This window comes from Zingiber officinale, chromosome 10B (genome assembly GCF_018446385.1).
Source record: "Zingiber officinale cultivar Zhangliang chromosome 10B, Zo_v1.1, whole genome shotgun sequence".
Taxonomy (NCBI): domain Eukaryota; kingdom Viridiplantae; phylum Streptophyta; class Magnoliopsida; order Zingiberales; family Zingiberaceae; genus Zingiber; species Zingiber officinale.
Window position 1 is genome coordinate 9,289,444 of NC_056005.1, and position 15,631 is coordinate 9,305,074.

At 44.9% G+C, this 15,631-nt stretch overlaps 1 protein-coding gene across 1 annotated transcript; it reads left to right on the forward strand.

Annotated features, from left to right (window-relative positions):
• Positions 1-10,459: 10,459 nt before the first annotated feature.
• Positions 10,460-15,235, forward strand: LOC122029919 (mitogen-activated protein kinase 4-like). Its single transcript, XM_042589057.1, has 3 exons — positions 10,460-10,888; positions 10,996-11,659; positions 15,225-15,235. The coding sequence occupies exons 1-3, from the start codon at positions 10,460-10,462 to the stop codon at positions 15,233-15,235; spliced, it is 1,104 nt and encodes a 367-aa protein (XP_042444991.1).
• The last annotated feature ends 396 nt before the right edge of the window (positions 15,236-15,631 follow it).

The window sequence follows — 15,631 nt, forward strand, 5'->3', positions numbered from 1 at the left end:
AAGCTTCATGAAGAGATCCCCTCCACTGTACAAGATAATGAAGAATCCAGAGAGGGTGACTCTTTGGAGCAAGATCAAGAGGAGGACTCCGAGGTTGAGAGATACTCAACCTCCGAAGAAGAGGAAATCCAAGAAGCTTCATCCTCAAAGGAGTGCAATCAAAAGAGCAAGGAAGGAGCATATTCCTTGTTTCACATTCAAAATGATGAAGCCTCCACCTCTAGGATTGAGGGGGAGCAATTCTTGGAGACGCCGGATCAAGAAGAAGGAGAAGCTTCTACATCCGGGTCAAGTGAAGAAGAAGAAGATTGTGCTACCTCCGAAATTCAAGAAATATCAAATGGAGGAGCAAGTGCCATCCCTATACAAGAAGGTATAAATGTTTCAATTAAAAATAAAAATCATATAATATGTTTTGAGTGTAGGGAAAGTGGGCACTACAAGAGCAAATGCCCTAAATTGGCCAAGAAGAAGGGCCAAGTGGCACAAAAGGGCAAGGAAAAGCTCAAGGAGACCACCCCCGGGACAAAGAAGAGTAAGGAGCACATTGTGTGCTTCTTGTGTCAACAAAAAGGGCATTACCGAAGTCAATGCCCCAAGGGGAAGAAGATGGTCAAGGCTCAAGGAGGCACTAGTCAAGGGGGAGCCTCCAAGGTAAAGAAGAAGGTAACATTCATTGAGCCTATTCCCTTGCAAAATGGTAAAAAGCATGCTAGGTCAAATTTTTATCATCTTAATGCGATTTACCATAAGAATAGGAAGCATGAGGGCTTTAAGGAAAAGCATGTGGCCCTACATGCCAAAACTACTATCCCAAAGGCTAGGAATGTAGGTAAAAACCTAGGCGATAACTCTAAGGATGTAAGATACAAGCCTAGAAACAAAAATGCTCATGGATCAAATGAAAAACCAAAAACTAAGGACTTAGTGATAGAAAATCAAGTCTTGAGATCAAGGCTTGATAAAATGGAAAAGATCCTAAAAAGGATGGAAAATATCCTATTAGGGCAAAATGAGCATAACCTAGGTTTAGGGGTACAAAAGCCATCAAATGGCCATAAAGGTTTGGGATACAAACCAAAAGCCAAGAAGGATGTGCCTAGTTATCATAGGGTTCCATATAGTTATGGAACGAACCCTAAGTCTAGAGGTCAAGTCAAGGATACAAGGGAAGATATCCCTAGAAGTATCTTTGCAACCAAAGTGACTAAGACTTCTAAGAAGTCTAAGAAAGTCACGAACAAGGTTACAAGGGAGGCTATCCCTAGAGTTGACCTAGAAAATGTGACCAAGGCCTCTAAGAAGCCCAACAAGGTCACTAGGAAGGTATCTAGGGAAGTTATCCCTAGTGAGTACCTAGAGCATCCAAGGAGCACCAATAGGTGTTGGGTTCCTAGGAGCATCTTCTCTACCCCATAGATGGGTTAGAGAGTGTCAACTCCGATTAGAAGGGTAGTTAACCCAACTTTGAGGAAATTGACACTCAAGGAGCATTTTCAAGGTTTTAGTTAACTTTTGAAAATGAAATGGACCTATTGATTACTCCTTGAAAGAGTAAAATGTGCCTAATGGTGGAAGAATTGATTTTAATCTTAAATGGCACATATTGGAAAATTAATAAGAACTATCAAGTTGGGTTTTTGGTATGTTCTTAAGCAATTTAAGGCAATCCGGGCCTTAAATTTAAAAGTGCTACTCTTGAGGAAAAATGGAATATGCCAACATTTGAGGACATGTTTATTTTAATTGGCATAAATTAATCAAGGGAATAAGAAATGCAAACTTAGGCTTTGGCATTTTCTTGAAGCACTTTAGGGCAATCTAGGTTTAAGGTGTAAGTTTAGCTAAGACTTTAAGGATACTTAGATAGTTAATCTAGGTATATTTTATTTATGCTAAATCTTGCCATGATTGTTTTGCCCATCATAATATGCCATGACATCATATTTTATCTTATTTGGATTTTGCATTCATGACTTATCATGAAAAATACAAAAATACCATGTCATGCCATACATACATCATGTAGTTATAGAAATCTTTCTTTTGAAAGCTATTTTATTTTGATGTATGCCATAACATAATCATGCATTAAGTTTAATTCCTTGTAATTAAGGACGAATGGCATTTAACGACACTTATTGACAAGTGACATCCTAGGTGGATGTCTAACATTTCTAAAATGCCTAGATAGATATGCATGATCCCTAGAATAGGGCAAAACCAAATTTTACATCTCACAAAGACTATAAGGTGACTTATATGTGTTTTAGTGCACATTAGATACAAGTGAGATGTTAGGATGATGAACAAAACTCAAGATGTTGATTTAGTGCATTCTTTTGAGTTTTAGGTTCATCAAAACACATAGTTATGTGTTTTCCCATCATTGGGAAAGCTAATGTACAAGTCATGTGCATTATGCCCAAGGAACATGATGGGATATTGGTTTTGAAAATGTTTTTAAAATATTTTTGGAAAACCTTGGTGAAGGCTATCTTTTGATAGTAATCACCATTGAATAGTTAGACAAACTTGAAGAAAAACACTAAAGTTTTTGCAAGTTTTCAAGTTTGTGTCAATCTTTGAAAATATGATGTATTTTCATAGAAAGCTATTTTTCCATGATTAAGTATGCCCTAAATAATGTCTACACGAAATTTCATAATTTTTGGATTTTTGTAGAATTTTCTAGGGGTTTCTGAAGTTGACTGAAATGGAATTTCAGCAACTATCAGAGCTCCGATCGATCCATGGATCGATTGGAGTTCCATGAATCGATCCATGGATCGATTCAAACGGCAATTCCCGCGAGCAGAAGCTCGCTGGATCGATCAGCCGATCGATCCAGGGAGTCTGAATCGATCCGTGGATCGATTCAGAAAGGTTCAATCGATTGGAACCCAACTCCAATCGATCCAAGTTGCTGATTTTGGCTGGGAAGGCCTGATTTCAGCATCTTTGAACCTCTTTGAGTCTAGGTAACCATTCCAAACCCCTTAAATACATTTGTATACATACAAAGGGTGTTTTCATGTTGAAAACAAGGATGGATTGGTTAACGAAGACTAAGTAGAAGTTTCGGTTGAGGTCGTTTCAAAATTTTGAATATTTGAACCTCAAAACTTCTAAATTTGGGTTTCCTAAAGGTTTAGGGATTCCAAGTCATTGTTGGTGCAATGACAGAAGTTATCACTATGTCTTTAGGGGGAGGGACTCTTTAAAGACATGAAAATTATTTTTCATGAACCTTGGAAGGTGGTTAACCTTCTGTTGTGAACTTGCTCAAGGTTGAGCATTTAAACTTGAAATGGGAAAAATGGGGAGTGGATATCCTCATTATTTCAAGTGGACACTCAAGTGGTTGAAAATGCTCAAGGTTGGGTATTTGTCAACATTGAGGGAGAGGTTAAGGATAAATGAAGGGTATGGGACCTTCATTATCGTGTTGATCACAACGAGTGATGTTGTGAACAACGATGAGCAACTCTTCAGGGGGAGAGTCTTCAACAAATGGATTTGTTGAAGTGTGCCCAGAATTGGAGCATGGGTTGATGTGTGTCCAACGATGGGTTGATGTGTGCCAATAGGGGGAGAATGTATGGTTAAGCTTAGTCCTTCATTTCCTATGGGAAGGTCATAGGGGGAGAATGAAAGGACTCATGAAAGGGAGTAAGTTAGGCTTTCATTACCTAGAGGGAGTTTGCCCTTTTAGGGGGAGAATGAAGAGCTTAATTTATGCTTTCATTACCTAGTGGCATGAAGAAGGAGGCTATGGGATTAGCCTAACTTACATATGGGATTGTAAGTGTTATTGTGGTATTGTCAAACATCAAAAAGGGGGAGATTGTTGGTGCAATATCCCTCAGGTCAAGGTTGACCTGGGTAACCAAGCTGAGTCTTGGTTTGGGTTTAGATGTTTGACAATAAGATATTGATTGAAGAAGAGTCAAGTAGGTCAAGGTTGACTGGATACTTGACTGGTAAGTCCTAACTGGGATGTTAGGCAAAATGAAAGTCCTGGTGAGTGAAGCCAGGCAGAAGAAAAGTCCTGGTGAGTGAAGCCAGGCAGAAGGAAGTCCTAGTGAGTGAAGCTAGGCAAATGGAAATCCTGGTGAGTGAAGCCAGGTGAAAGTCCTAGTGAGTGAAGCTAGGCAGATGAAAGTCCTAGTGAGTGAAGCTAGGCAGATGAAAACCCTAGTGAGTGAAGCTAGGTGAAAGTCCTGGTGAGTGAAGCCAGGCAAGGGAAAATCCAGATGGATCAAGGATGATCGGACATCTGGTGCTGGGAAGTCCAAGTAGGTCAAAGGATTGACTGGATACTTGGCATGAAAGAAAAGTCCAAGCAGGTCAAAGGGAGTGACCGGATACTTGGCACGACGAGTAAAAGTCCAAGTGGGTCAAAGGGATTGACCGGACACTTGGTGGGGAGTCCTGGCAGGTCAAGGGAGTGACCAGATGCGAGGCATGATGTACCAACAGTCAAGGTTGACCGGATGTTGGTTGGGAGGTTTGGAACTTGGTTTGGGCAAAAACCAAGTCGGATCGATCCGTGGATCGATCCAGGTGATCGACGGTGGATCGATCTAGATTCTTCCCAGCGAAGCTCGGATCGATCCGTGGATCGATCCGAGGTCCCGATCGATCGATCGATCGGGCGATCGTTCACGCGATAAGCGCCGGATCGATCCGTGGATCGATCCCGCGCTTCTGGCGCAGGCCTGGATCGATCCGTGGATCGATCAAAGCCTCCCGATCGATTCGGAACATTCGAATCGATCGGGATCCGACCGTTGGGTTTAAAGCCGCAGCGAGCGTGGTCTTCGGCATCTCTTTACGAGCTCTTCTCGATTCATTCCAGCTCCTCCAACGCTCTCTACAAGCACGTGATCGCCAGTTCTTGAAGGTTCTTGGAGGCTTTCCAAGTCAAGAGGCGGATCTATTGCAAGAGGAAGAAGTTAGGGTTAGGGTTTTTACGGCACATCTTGTAAGCTTTTGCTTAACTTGTATTTCCCTTTCTTCTTCTTGTATTGAGAGTGTTGTAGGGCTTCTCCGCCTTTGGTAGTTACCATAAAGGAGTGTTATTCATAGTGGAGGGTGTGTGCGTTGGTGTGGATCCTTGGATTAGTCACCTCTTGTGAGGTGGATACCAAGTAAAATCCTAGTGTTAGCGTGTTTGTGTTTGTTTCTGTATTTTCCGCTGCGCATTCTTGAAGAAACAAGCAACACCGAGCAACGAGCACGCGACGAGCTATTCACCCCCCCCCCCCTCTAGCTACTTTTGGTCCTAACATTCTCAGCTTGATTGATTTCTGAAGCTCCTGCCTGGGGCTTCTTTTATATGCTGTTCCGGGCACCTGGATCCCTTCCGGGCGCCTGAAGTGTGACGTAACTGCTCAAACCAAGATGCTCCACGTGGCGACGACTTGGCTGGATAAAATTCGCCTTCCGGGCGCCCGGATCCCTTCCGGGCGCCCGGACCTCTGGACGCCCGGATCCCCTCCGGGCGCCCGGACCACCTTGTTCCAGAAAGACTCCTTTTTCCTGCAAAACAAAGTTAGTCCGAGGCAAATATACATCCTGTAAAACAAATTGTTAGCACAGTTAAAGTTCAACAGATGGATAAAGAGAGTATGACTTAGATTCCGTCTTTCCGAGACCGGAATCTAGTCACGATCTCGACTTAGACATCCGAAATGGATCTAAGCCGGATCGACACCTAATGTCCCCTTCCCGGGAACGCGTCCTCACAGTCACTCTCCTCCAGTGACTTACCTCACTTACCTGCCAGACGTCCGGTCAGCCCGTCGACCCGTCTGGACTTCTCGCCGGCCGTCGACCCGCTTGGACTTCTCGCCAGCTATCCGGTCAGCCCGTCGACCTAGCTGGACTTCTCGCCAAGCGTCCGGTCAGCCCGTCGACCCGCTTGGACTTCTCGCCAAGCGTCCGGTCAGCCCGTCGACCCGCTTGGACTTCTCGCCAGCTATCCGGTCAGCCCGTCGACCTAGCTGGACTTCGTGCCAGACATCCGGTCAGCCCGTCGACCTGTCTGGACTTCTCCTGCACACTCGATCAAAGTGTCAGACAAAAACAAACTAACTTAACCTGATTTGTCATTCATCAAAACCTGGGTTAAATCGTTAGTGCTAACCGCACCAACAATTGCTTCCTCCTGGTCACACCTCCAGAACAACTCCTGGTCAGGTCTCCAGATCAAGTCCTGGTCAGACCTCCAGACTCTCACCCTAATGCGAGTTATAAGTGAGCTTGCTCTCATGACCAACGACCTCTCGATCAGGATTCCAGAGTCTCGCCCCAGTGTGAGTTATAAGTGAGCATGCTCTCACGCCTCTAAACTGTCACCCCAGTGCGAGTTATAAGTGAGCTTGCTCTTACGACCAACGACCTCTCGATCGGGATTCTAGCTCGCCCTAGTGCGAGTTATAAGTCAGCATGCTCTCATGCCTCCAGACTCTCGTCCCGGCGCAAGTTATAAGTGAGCTTGCCCTCACTACCAACGACCTCTCGGTCGGGATTCTAGACTCTCTCCCTAGCGCGAGTTATAAGTGAGCATGCTCTCACGCCTCCAGACTCTCGCCCCTCTCGCTCCAACGCGAGTTATAAGTGAGCATGCTCTCATGCCTCCAGACTCTCACCTAGTGCGAGTTATAAGTGAACTTGCTCTCACGGCCAATAACCTCGCGGTCGGGATTCCAAACTCTCGGCCCAGCGCGAGTTATAGGTGAGCATGCTCTTACGCCTCTAAACTCTCGCCCCAACGCGAGTTATAAGTGAGCATGCTCTCACGCCTCCAGACTCTCACCCCAGTGCGAGTTATAAGTAAGCTTGCTCTCACGACCAACGACCTCTCAGTCAGGATTCCAGACTCTCTCCCTAGCGTGAGTTATAAGTGAGCATGCTCTCATGCTCTCATGCCTCTAGACTCTCGCCCCAACGCGAGTTATAAGTGAGCATGCTCTCACGCCTCTAGACTCTCGCCTCAATGCAATTTGCAAGTGAGCATGATCTCACACCTCCAAACTCTCGCCCCAGCGCGAGTTATAAGTGAACATGTCCTCACGCCTCCAGACTCTCGCCCTAACGTGAGTTATAAGTGAGCATGCTCTCATGCCTCTAGACTCTCGCTCAGCGTGAGTTACTTACTCTCACGACCAATGACCCCTTGGGCGGGATTTTGGACTCTCGCCCTTGCACCTCAGTACGAGCTATAAACAAGCACATTACCATATTTAATGACTCATGGATCAACCTTCTACATCTTATTCCTGGGTAGGTTATCAGCAAGCAAAGCCTTCGCTAACCTCCCTCGGGGGTTGCCTAAAGTAAATAAGCATGGTGGAAAAGGAGCAGCATTTAAGGACATCATGGTGGAATAAGTAGACTAGAGCCTGAGTCTAGTCAGTCGGACCTGAGCCTCCTTCGACTTGACTTGGGGGGAGGCTTGTGATACGGTGCATAATGGTGGGGTCCGATAAAGTCATGACAGTCATAAGTCAAGGGAACGTGGCAATCAGAAGTCAAGGATATGTGACAATCAGAAGTCAAGGGGGAGTGGCAGTCAGAAGTCAAGGAGATGTGGCAGTCAGAGGTCAAGGGGATGTGACAGTCAGTAGGTAGGGAAAGAGGAAGAAGGACCATGTGATGACGTCAGCAACATGATTCCCGGTCGAGTTCTCACAAACCAGGACCCCAGATCTGAGACACCTTGGTCTAAGATATGGTAGACAGTCGGGGGATACTTGACCTGGATTTGACTAGTCAGGTACTCACGGCCTAGTTATATCTAGGCCCAGTTCTCTCAGTAAGCTAACTCCCGGTCAGCCAATGCCCGGTCGGCTCTTGGACGATCTCTCTACAGCTCCCGACTCCCCAAGGTTTAGGCCAGGTGTTATACCCGACAGATCATCCTGAGCTGCCTTATTCATACCCGATCGGGACAGAAGACGCTACATAACAACAAGGTAATGGAATCGTAACCGTCTGTCAGAGAATAACTGTTGAGTGTCAGGGAATATTCCAACGGTATGCGGTCATCTGCAAATGGAACATTCCTTCAGCCTACAAGAGGAGGTCACGTGTCCTCCATCACCCGAAAGGTCCTGACACCCAATATTCTCTGACATCGGTCAGCCTCCAGAGGTACGCACTGTCATATAAAAAGGGATGTTCTCTCCCTTATGCAGGTACACTCTCTCGCATATTCGCACTTGTCTTCTACTTTTCTTTCTCCTTCGTACATTGTTCTTCTGGGGAAAAAATACTTAACTTAAGCATCAGAGAGCCTGATCCAGGGACTTTTTCCCTAGTTTTTTTTGCCTCTAACATCATGTGTGCTTGTCTGAGTGTGCGCAGAGTTCAAGTGCCACCGGTGCAGTCATCGTCGTCCGTCAGCACCACGTGGAGGTCCATTCTTGTAGGCACATACGAGAACGATGTCCTAGTCGCCCCTCTGTCAACGCCATCAATAGCTCATCCAACCTTCGTCTAACTCAGATTCCGGACAGGATCACACGCGAATGAGTAGGGACGGCTGTGACATGAGCACACGAGGACAACAAGGACGTTTACTCACGATGGCTTGTAGAGATTTCTGGCATCTCCAGCTGAGGCAAAGGCCGACGTGATGACCGAATAGCAGGACGATGCATACCTGATGTTCATGTGGGCAGAGAGTTGCGCCGATGATCAGGCGTACATGATGAACATCATGAGCACCAATCCAACATAGAAACAAAGGTTTAGAAGTCCGACCAAGGATCAATTGAACGTTTATAGATAGTGATCCGACGATAACGTTGGGGTAGTCAGGTCGTTTGTTTGGATGGTAGATCTGAGACCAACTACGGTAGGCCTTCTCGATATACTTTAAGGTCAGATTTGCACCTTCTTTGTCAGAAGGTAGGCACAGAACGACGTAGTGGTCAGTGACCTTATCATAAGACTAGGGTGGAGGCAGCGGCGACGCTGTGGTGGGGCGCGAAGAATTGGCCAGTGGGTCGGCGGTGGGGAGCGATATATGGCCGAGGTGAGGCAGGGTCTCAAAAGAACGGAGACAACCATGTTGGCTCAGTGGAGCTCCGTGGTGTGGGGAGCTCATATTCGTAGATGGGTTACCATGGCGAAATTTCAAACCTTGAGAAAATGTTAAAAGTGTAGAGGGAAAAGTGGTTTAACTTATTCAAATTTATTATTTCAATATTATAAATTTTATTTGGTGACTTATTACGAAATAAAATGTGATTTAAAATTAAAATTGAAGTCATGTATGAAGTTTAAAACGATATTTAATGTGTCAATTTTATTATAAAAATTAATTATCATATATTCACTTCATAATTAACAACCGTCCATATCAATAAAATTCATATATACTAATTTTTTATTATTCAATTGTAAATTTAGCATTGATTCTCATTACGAGTTATTCATCCATAATATAGGGTTATAAATATTTTTTTATTAAAAGTAATTAAAATTTTATAGTTAAAATTTGCATTATAAAATATAAATTTTCTTTTAAGGTAATTAAATGAATTTGAATCTCTACTAATATTTAGCTTATAAAGAATATTTAATTTACAATCTTTACCCAAGGAAAGGCGCGCCGTAATTTTAAACCTCAAATCCTACATTAAAGTAAATAATAATAATTTTTTAATCAAACTAAATTTAACTGAACCAAATCAATAAAAAAACTTAATTATTTAATTAAGTATTTCATATAAAAATGATGACCCTAAAAACTCATTTTAAAAAATTCATTTTATAATCTCCTAAATTTATCAATGTAATTTTTAAAAATTTTAATAAAAAATTTTAAAAGTACAAAAAAAAAAGTTAATAAAAAAATTATAAAATTTAAAAAATGTCGCGGTCACTGAAAGTGGAGTTCGGAAACGAAGCCTATTTAAACACATGCAATCGAATCCATATGTTACCCACCTTCCTCGACTCCATTCGACTCTATCGCCGCCGCCGCCGTTCCACTTGTCTTCCTGCCCACGGTCGGACCATCCCGACGACTCGCAGCCGCCGTAACCAGAAAGTCGACTATTTGCCTTGCCATGAGACAGATGTGTGTGCGTTAATAGTTAAAGAAACATGCGATTTGAGCGTTTCAATCGTATTCTTGATCCTCCCCATCATCGATCATGTTTCTTGTTCCGTTCTTCGCAAAGGCATATGTAGAAAGAGATCCAGAGAACGCAACGAATGTAAAAAAGAAAAGAATAATCCAGTTCTTGGATCATCACGTGTTCTTGTTCTGTTATTTCTTGGTGTTCTTGGTATATATTCTTGAAAACCCTAGTCGTTAGACTTTAATTATATCTATGACTTGAATTAAAGTCGTTCGACTTTAATTATATATATTCTTGAAAACCCTAATCTCTGACTTAATTTCTGCTAACATTTTGTTGTTTTAATTGGATTACAGGCCATGGCTATGCTTTCAAATAATCCCCCCGCCGATTTCGGGAACAAAGAAGAAATGAGATTTTACACCATCTCGAACACAGTTTTCGAGATCGATGCCAAGTATGCGCCTATGAAGCTCCTTGGAGAAGGCGCTTATGGCGTCGTTTGCTCATCCATCAACCGCGAAACAAGCGAGAACGTCGCCATTAAGAAAATAAGGAATGTCTTCGAAGATCGCATCGATGCGCTGAGGACTCTTCGGGAGATGAAGCTTTTGGGGAAAATCAAGCACGAAAACGTCATTGAGATGAAGGATATCATGCTGCCTTCCACCAAGAGATCATTCGTCGACGTTTATCTTGTCTTTGAGCTCATGGATACTGATCTGGGGCAAATCATCAGATCACCTCAGCCACTTTCCGACGAGCAGTGTCAATGCTTCATTTTTCAGGTATGAATTATATAACAACGAAATTAAAGTAGAAGAATCACATTCAATATTAATTACATGCATGTTGCCTAAGGTACAATGAATTTAATTATCATTTGTGCATGCAGTTGCTTCGAGGACTGAAGTATCTCCACTCGGCGAACGTAATTCACAGGGACTTGAAGCCAGGGAACCTTCTGGTCAACAGTGATTGTGAACTTAAGATTGGCGATTTCGGACTGGCTCGCACTAAAAGTCCGAGGGGTGAAGGAATGAACGGCTACGTCGTCACGCGTTGGTATCGTGCGCCGGAGTTGCTCGTTTGCTCTGATAGCTACGACGCTGCCATTGATATGTGGTCAGTTGGATGCATCTTCGCTGCGATACTCGGCCGCAAACCTCTCTTTCCGGGCACTGACAGTGCCCACCAGCTCGAGCTCATTCTCAACACTCTCGGCGTTAACCACGATGCTGCTGATTTCGACTTCGTCAGTTACCAGCCAATTCGAGACTACATCGACTCGCTCCCGGATAGTCCAGGCGTTCCCTTCGCCAGTATGTTCCCCGATGCCAATCCACTGGCCGTCGACTTGCTGAAGAAGCTGCTCGTTTTTAATCCGGCAAAGAGAATCAATGCTACGGAGGCATTAGAGCACCCTTATATGGCTCAGTTGTATGACCCTCTGCTCGACCCCGCTGCCAAGGGCCCCATTGATCTTGGCTTCGATGATGATCTAGGGGAAGACAAGATCAGAGAGATGATATGGGAGGAGACGCTCTGCTATCGCCCAGGAAAAGCTGCTCTCTGACTCTGACCGTTTGCATGTCTTGACAGAAGGGAAGACTTGAGGCTAGCTGTTTTATGTATGTATTTAGCACACAGCTGTGTCACAACGTAGTTTTTGTGGCGACCTTTTTTTCTTTCCTTTTCTTTTGACATGAATTTGTTGAACAATTGTAAAAAGAGATTGTGGAATACAAGAACATTTTATTTACTGACATGAAGGGAAAGGAAATTGGGAATAATTGTAATCAAGCTATCAATACATTCTCTGAAAAGAAAAATGAACAGAGAGCATTTTGAACAAGCTTTTAATCCTTACAAAAAAGCTTGAAATCTTGAATGCAAGTGCGGGAAGCAGTTGGGCGTTCTTAATTAGATGAGCCTCAGTTCATATTCTCCCGCCATTGTGATGTATCTCACCCAAGGTAGAGCTTGGTATCCACTCTTCTCGATAATTTTAAGGTAACGAACCTAAACAATCGATGACAATGATGCATTAACCGTAGGTTAACATAATCCAATAAAGTTATTGTGAAGGAGAAAAGTACCTGTATACCAGACACGGTGAAATATGGGATCTCAAACTTCACACGTATAGGAGCTTTTTTCTCTGCAGTCGCCTCTTCCGCGGTGATACTGGGAAGACTAAATTCTGCCCTACACATGTATTCCTAAGTACAGAGGAGAATACCAGTGTGGTCATGAAAACATGTACATGAACTTCGCAGTAATTAGAGGCATCATTAACTTTATCCTGGAAAAAAAAAAAAAAGAGAAGAAAGTGCGTCAAACCTTGCCACCAGGAAAAGATTTTACTTGCCAGACCAATGCATTATTTTCTGGAGCATATGAAGCAGAACCCATGGATGTCCGAATGTTGGCATTGGTGGCATCTGAAGGCACCGGCAACTCAATTTCCACATTTGTGGCAGTGCTGTATGGGGCTGGAGGGGCGGCGGCAACGCTGACGACTTCGCCTTGGGTGGCTACAACGGCAAGAGGAAGAGAGAGGAGGAGAGGAGAAGGGTTTTAATCAAAAACCTAACATTTAGATTTTTTTTTAATCAAAAGTTATATTTCTCTTCAATTTATATCATATATGATACGATACATGATCGTGAGGTCAGGGAGATGACGTGGTCGGAAGTCAAACCCATGGGATGGTCAAAAGTCAAGCTTACGCGGCGGTCAGAAGTCAAGTCCACGTGGCGGTAAGAAGTCAGGCATATGTGATGGTCAAAAGTTTGGCTTACTTGGAGGTCAAAAGTCCGGCCTACGTGGAGTTCAAATGGCCCGAGCACAAGATGGTTTATGTCGGGCACAGGTGGCGTTCCGAGGTTAGACCTACGTGTCGAGTATGAACTCTGAGGCAAGGATATAGATTAGGACTTATAGTCTTGCGGCACAGGACACAGGAACCAAAATGTTTAGGTCGGGATGTGCAAGCCAAGGATATAGGTTAGGACTCATAGCCTTGCGATACAGGATATAGGGATCAAACGTGCAAGTCGGGATGTGCAAACCAAGGATATAGGTCAGGACTTATAGCCTTGTGATACAGGATACAGGGATCAAAACGTGCAGGTCGAGATGTGCAAGTCAAGGATACAGGTCAGTACTTATAGCCTTGCGATACAAGATACAGGGATCAAAACATGCAGGTCAAGATGTGTAAGTCAAAGATACATGTCAGGATTTATAGCCTTACGACACAGGACACAGGAACCAAAACGTGCAGGTCGGGATGTGCAAGCCAAGGATACAGGTCAGGACTTATAGCCTTGCGATACAGGATACAGGGATCAAAATGTGCAGGTCGGGATGCGCAAGCCAATGATACAGGTCAGGACTTATAGCCTTGCGATACAGGATACCGAGATCAAAACGTGCAGGTCGGGATGTGTAAGCCAATGATACATGTCAGAACTTATAGCCTTGCGGCACAGGACACAGGAACCAAAACGTGCAGGTCGGGATGTGCAAGTCAAGGATAAAGGTCAGGACTTATAGCCTTGCGGCACAGGACACAAGAACCAAAACGTGCAAGTCGGGATGTGCAAGCTAAGGATATAGGTCAGGATTTATAGCCTTGCGGCACAGAACACAGGGACCAAAACGTGCAGGTCGAGATGGGCTAGCTAAGGTGTACAGGTCGGGACAGACGGAATTGGACATAGGTGTACGGGTCAGGACGCAGGATAAGTGGAACCAAACCAAGGCATACATGTCACAATGCAAGGCAAGACAGGTCAGGAGTTCACAAGACAGGACGCGCGGGACAGGGCTGACGTACAGATCAGGATTTGTGGAGCAGCAAATGCAGGATAGGAAATATAGGTCTACACCCCACAGAGCGAGGCCGACAAGAATAGGGACCCAGTCCAGGGTTAATAGATCGGGGCAAGCATACACTACATGACAAGCAAGCCAGGGAATCGTAACAACCTGTCAGGGAATAATCACTGTCTGTCAGAGAATATGCTAACGGTCTAGTGTTCACCACCCGCTGATTCCTTCCTAGACCTATAGAAGGACACCACGTGTCATTCACTGCCAGATAAAGCCTGACATTTGGCATTCCCTGACACCCGTCAGACTCTAGAAACATTCTTTGCAGTATAAAAAGGGAAGCTTTATCCCTTACGCAGGTACACTCACTCGTCTTTTCACACTCGTCTTTCACTTTTCGTACTTTCTCTGTGTTTCTGGGGAAAAAGTAGACAACTACCTATTCCGGAACGTGACGATGGAGGACTCGGGCAGAATCAACGTAACCATGACCGCAGGAGAATACGAGCTCTTCAAAGAGGCTAAGAAGCGGGCGGCCTCTGAAAAGCAACAAACTACCGCATCCAGACCAAAAAAGTTACCTGAGGTTTCCAAAGAGCCGGCTCACGCTTCAGACCGGGGGTCCAAGAGGAAACAACCTCTAGAATTTCCTCCTACCTTCTATAGAGAGTCGGGCCAGGGGTACTATCAACCAAACCCGGGATGCTTCAGTTGCAAGGAGCAGCCACAAGTTTCTGTAGCTGAGAGTTCTTTGCCCAAGGATTCGAAGAAAGGAAAGTCTATCATCCCGCGCGAAGAACGCCAGCCAGAATTGGAAGAGAAAGTGCCCTTCTCTTCCAAAATCTTGGAGGAGAGGCTACCCAAAGGGTACCGACCCCCGTTTATCGGGGAATACGATGGCAGCAAAGATCTTGAGGATCATCTCCGCAAGTTCCGAAACGCGGCCCTGCTGCATCAATACAGCGACGTCGTTAAATGTCAAGTGTTCCTGAACACTCTATCGGGTTCCGCCCAAAAGTGGCTTGATGGACTGCCGCATGGGTCCATCACTTGCTTCTCCGACTTCAAGATCGCATTCCTACGCCACTTCACCAGCAGCAGGAAGTATCAAAAGACGGGCCACTGCTTGTTCGCCCTCAAGCAAGGGTCCGCTGAACCATTGAGAAGCTATATCAAACGTTTTAATCAAGTGGCCCAGGATGTTCCCTCTGCCACATCAGAGATACTTATGAGCGTCTTCTCCCATAGGCTGACCGAGGGAGAGTTCTTTAGAGATCTCATCAAAAATCTTGTAAAGAATTTCGATGAGATGCTGGAGAAGGTGGCCAGCTACATTAACGTGGAGGAAGCGCAGGCGGTGCGAAGGAAGGCAGACAAACCACCTCCCTCTACTAACAAACTGGAAAGAAGAGCACCTCAACTGCCTACTCAACCTCTCCCACGCGCTCGAGATGCCCGACCGACTTTTCACCCCAGTCCGGACGCCCGACCGGTGCCACGTGTAGCTGCAGTTCAGGTCTCTCGACTTGGACCTTGGGGACCGTGTTATTGCACATACCATCGGTCCCACACGCATGCCACCAACGATTGCTTCCAATTTGCCCGTGATTCTCGGTGCGCTGCTGAGCTGGGCTTGCCACCCCCTGAGTTGGCTCCTCAGGTCCAGCGAATGATGGAAGAGTGGCATAATG